Below are 3,090 nucleotides of genomic sequence, written 5' to 3'. Positions count from 1 at the left end.
AATAAACGTAATAAAGATCGTGGAGAAAAATTCTCACATGATGTATCAATGGTTCCTAGGGAGGAATCCTGGATGAAGGACCAAGAGGAGGGTCGAATTTCATGGAAGGAGATGTTGCAACGTCATAATGGAGAGAAGAATGATGGGAGGGTGCTGATACTCTTGAAGGTGAGAATTTGCAAGGTGAACCAGCTGAGGAAGAAGACGTTACTTTTGGGGGCATAAAGATGTGGGCGGAAGAGGATGGAAAGACTCATTTTTGTTGCACTAAGAGAGGAAGAAGACGCTTGCATAGAGTGTGGGAAAAAGCTTTGATTGTTAAGTTGCTGGGCAGATCTACAGGTGTCTCGTTCATGAAGAAAAAGATTGAGGAGCTATGGGGAAGGAAAGGAAAAGTGAACGTCACAGATATTGGGAATGAGTTTTATGTGGTTCAATTTAGTGATGATGAAGACATGAAATTTTCTCTAAGTGGAGGCCCTTGGGTTGTCCTAGGTCATTATCTGTCCTTACGTAAGTGGGAACCTGGCTTCAGGCCTAATGCTGAGGGCATATCAAAGATAGCAGCTTGGATCCGCCTTCCTAATATTCCATTGGAATTTTATGATGAAGTTTTCTTTCGTAGGGTGGGTAACTGGATAGGGAAGTTAATAAAGATTGATAGGACTACAAACCTTCATGCTAGGGGTCGCTTTGCAAGGATCTATGTTGAACTGGATTTGGCTAGACCTTTAAAAGAAGAGTATGTTCTTGAGGGAGTTTTGAAGCATATAGAATATGAAGGTTTAGGGCTCATTTGTTTCAACTGTGGAAAGTATGGCCATAGCAAGGATTGTTGTTCTGAGATTGTTCAAGAACAGATCGTGGTGAATGAATCTCATCCTTCTGGGGATGGTGAAGCTAATAAAGTTGAAGAAAACCGGAACGGTCTTGGCCCTTGGATGGTGGTTAATCGCCAACGCCGCCCTAGAAGCCAAGCTGCTACCCAAGATGGCAGAACGCCGATGACTTCGAGAAGAATCACTCAACGTGATTTTGGGGAGAATACTGCGCAATCAAAACAGTTATCAGTGCAATCATATCAGCCTATTTTAAATGCAGTAAATACAAAATCACGTTATGCAGTTTAATGGTGATTGGGGATTTGAATCAAGCTGAGCTGGAAGTGATTAATGAGGAGCCTAATCATGAGCATAATCCTAGCGTAATTAATGACCAAAAATCAAGGGGAATTGAGGGAGCTATCAGCGTAGAAAATAATGGCATCATTAATAGTGGTTTAAAAGGTTTTAATCGAAAAGATGCCTCGAGTCATTCTAGCATTGAATTGGAAGAACATGCAGATAGGTACTTCCTTGTTGGGGGACCCTCAAATGATAGGGTAGCCTCTAAAAATGTTCCTATGCCTTCAAAAAAAGAGGATTTGGCCAATAATATAGGGCTACGTCAGAAAGCTATTGCTAAAATTCAGAACCAGCATTTGACTACCCCTATGTTACTTGTAGATAAGCAAGTTGTGTTGCCTCCTGTTCAAAATACAAAAATGGAAGTGGATCAGAACGTGGGGGACCAAAGTGGGAGTGATAATGGTTTAAAATATCCTAAAGCTCCGGATCCTAATAGGACTTTGGTCACTACCCATTCGGATGCGTCTATTTTATCGCATCACATGGAGGTTGATAAAGGAGGTATAAATGAAGATAGTGTTGAGATTGTTAAGGGGTCAGCAGGGTACCAGGAACCTGCAACCCTTATGGTTGATTGATGTCTTTGCTGGCTTGGAATTGTCGCGGGGCGGCAAAGAAAAGGTTTTTGGGAACCTTAACTAGTATGATCCGAAAACACAGAATAAATTTGACTGCTATTTTTGAACCTAGAATAAGTGGTGAGAAAGCTCAAAAGATTATTAAAAGAACATGGTATAACAGTTGTATTGTGGAAGAAGCTCAAGGTTTCATGGGAGGGATCTGGGTTTTGTGGAACAAGGAGTTCTGTAATGTTACGATTTTGGAAAAGAACATGCAAATGGTTCATTTGAAAGTTTGTTTCTCCGATAATGTTGCGTTCTTATGCACATTTATTTACGCCAATCCTAGAGAAGAGGTGAGACGTAGCCTTTGGCAGGATCTTCGTCGGATTGCTGATTCTATGAATGAGCCCTGGCTTATCACCGGTGATTTTAATGAAATTGCTTCCCCTTTAGAGAAACGTGGAGGTGCCCCGGTAGATTTATATAAATGTAACAGATTTGCTTCTTTGCTTACGGATCTGAAGATGATTGATTTGAATAGTTCTGGTTCGAGATTTACTTGGCGTGGTTCTCGTTTCCTGAATATGGATAGAGTTTTCAAACGGTTAGATCGTGCTTGCAGTAACGATTTATGGAGGGTTACATTTGAGGAGGGTCATGTTAGAGCCCTTCCTAGGTTAAACAGTGACCATAACCCCTTTCTTATATCCTTGTCTTCTTCAAAAGATGAATGGAAGGATCGTCCTTTCCGTTTCCATTCCTTTTGGCAGGACCATATCCTGTTCAATCAATTTTTAAAGGACAATTGGCACGTGCATATGAACATTACTGATTGTTTGAAGGTTCTTACCCCTTGCATTAAGGAGTGGAATAAGAAGGTGTTTGGGAATATTAAGCATAGGAAGAATAAGTTGATGAGAAGACTTGAAGGTATTCAAAGAGCCATTTCTGAGCACAATAAAGATTATCTGGAGAAAGTGGAGTGCAAGATCAAAGCTGAACTTGAGGAGGTCCTTGATCAAGAGGAGTTATTATGGTATGAAAAGTCTCGAACTCAGTGGATTAATCAAGGTGACAGAAACACGAGATACTATCATACAAAGACTATTGTCAGAAGGAAAAGAGGTAGAATCATGGAACTCAAGGATGATAATGGAAGTTGGATTCATGAAGAGGAAGGCCTGGTTAAGATGATCCACAATTTTTATATTAATCTTTTCAAAGATGAAAGCTGTCATCGTGAGTGGATCAATACTAGATGGCCTATTGTTCCTGAGGAAGTCATGGATAAATTAAGGGTGAATGTTACTAAGGAAGAAGTTAAAAAAGCTTTTTTCACA

General features: G+C 40.4%; 2 protein-coding genes across 2 annotated transcripts; both read left to right on the top strand.

Moving 5' to 3' along the window:
- Positions 1–227: 227 nt before the first annotated feature.
- Positions 228–1,130, top strand: LOC133318494 (uncharacterized). Its single transcript, XM_061520494.1, has one exon. It carries the CDS (start codon positions 228–230, stop codon positions 1,128–1,130), a length of 903 nt encoding a protein of 300 aa, XP_061376478.1.
- A 634-nt stretch (positions 1,131–1,764) lies between these two features.
- LOC133318493 (uncharacterized) lies at positions 1,765–3,048 on the top strand (the record flags this gene model as incomplete). Its single annotated transcript, XM_061520493.1, has 1 exon — positions 1,765–3,048. A coding segment is annotated over exon 1 (1,284 nt), but the record flags the coding sequence as incomplete, so codon positions are not given.
- Between the last annotated feature and the right edge of the window lie 42 nt (positions 3,049–3,090).

The sequence above is a fragment of the Gastrolobium bilobum genome, unplaced genomic scaffold (genome assembly GCF_033153095.1).
Source record: "Gastrolobium bilobum isolate Gb01-03AN ecotype WA unplaced genomic scaffold, APGP_CSIRO_Gbil_v1 utg75785, whole genome shotgun sequence".
Taxonomy (NCBI): Eukaryota; Viridiplantae; Streptophyta; class Magnoliopsida; order Fabales; family Fabaceae; genus Gastrolobium; species Gastrolobium bilobum.
The sequence above is the reverse complement of the archived record's forward strand: the minus strand, read 5'-3'. Positions and strand labels throughout refer to the sequence as shown.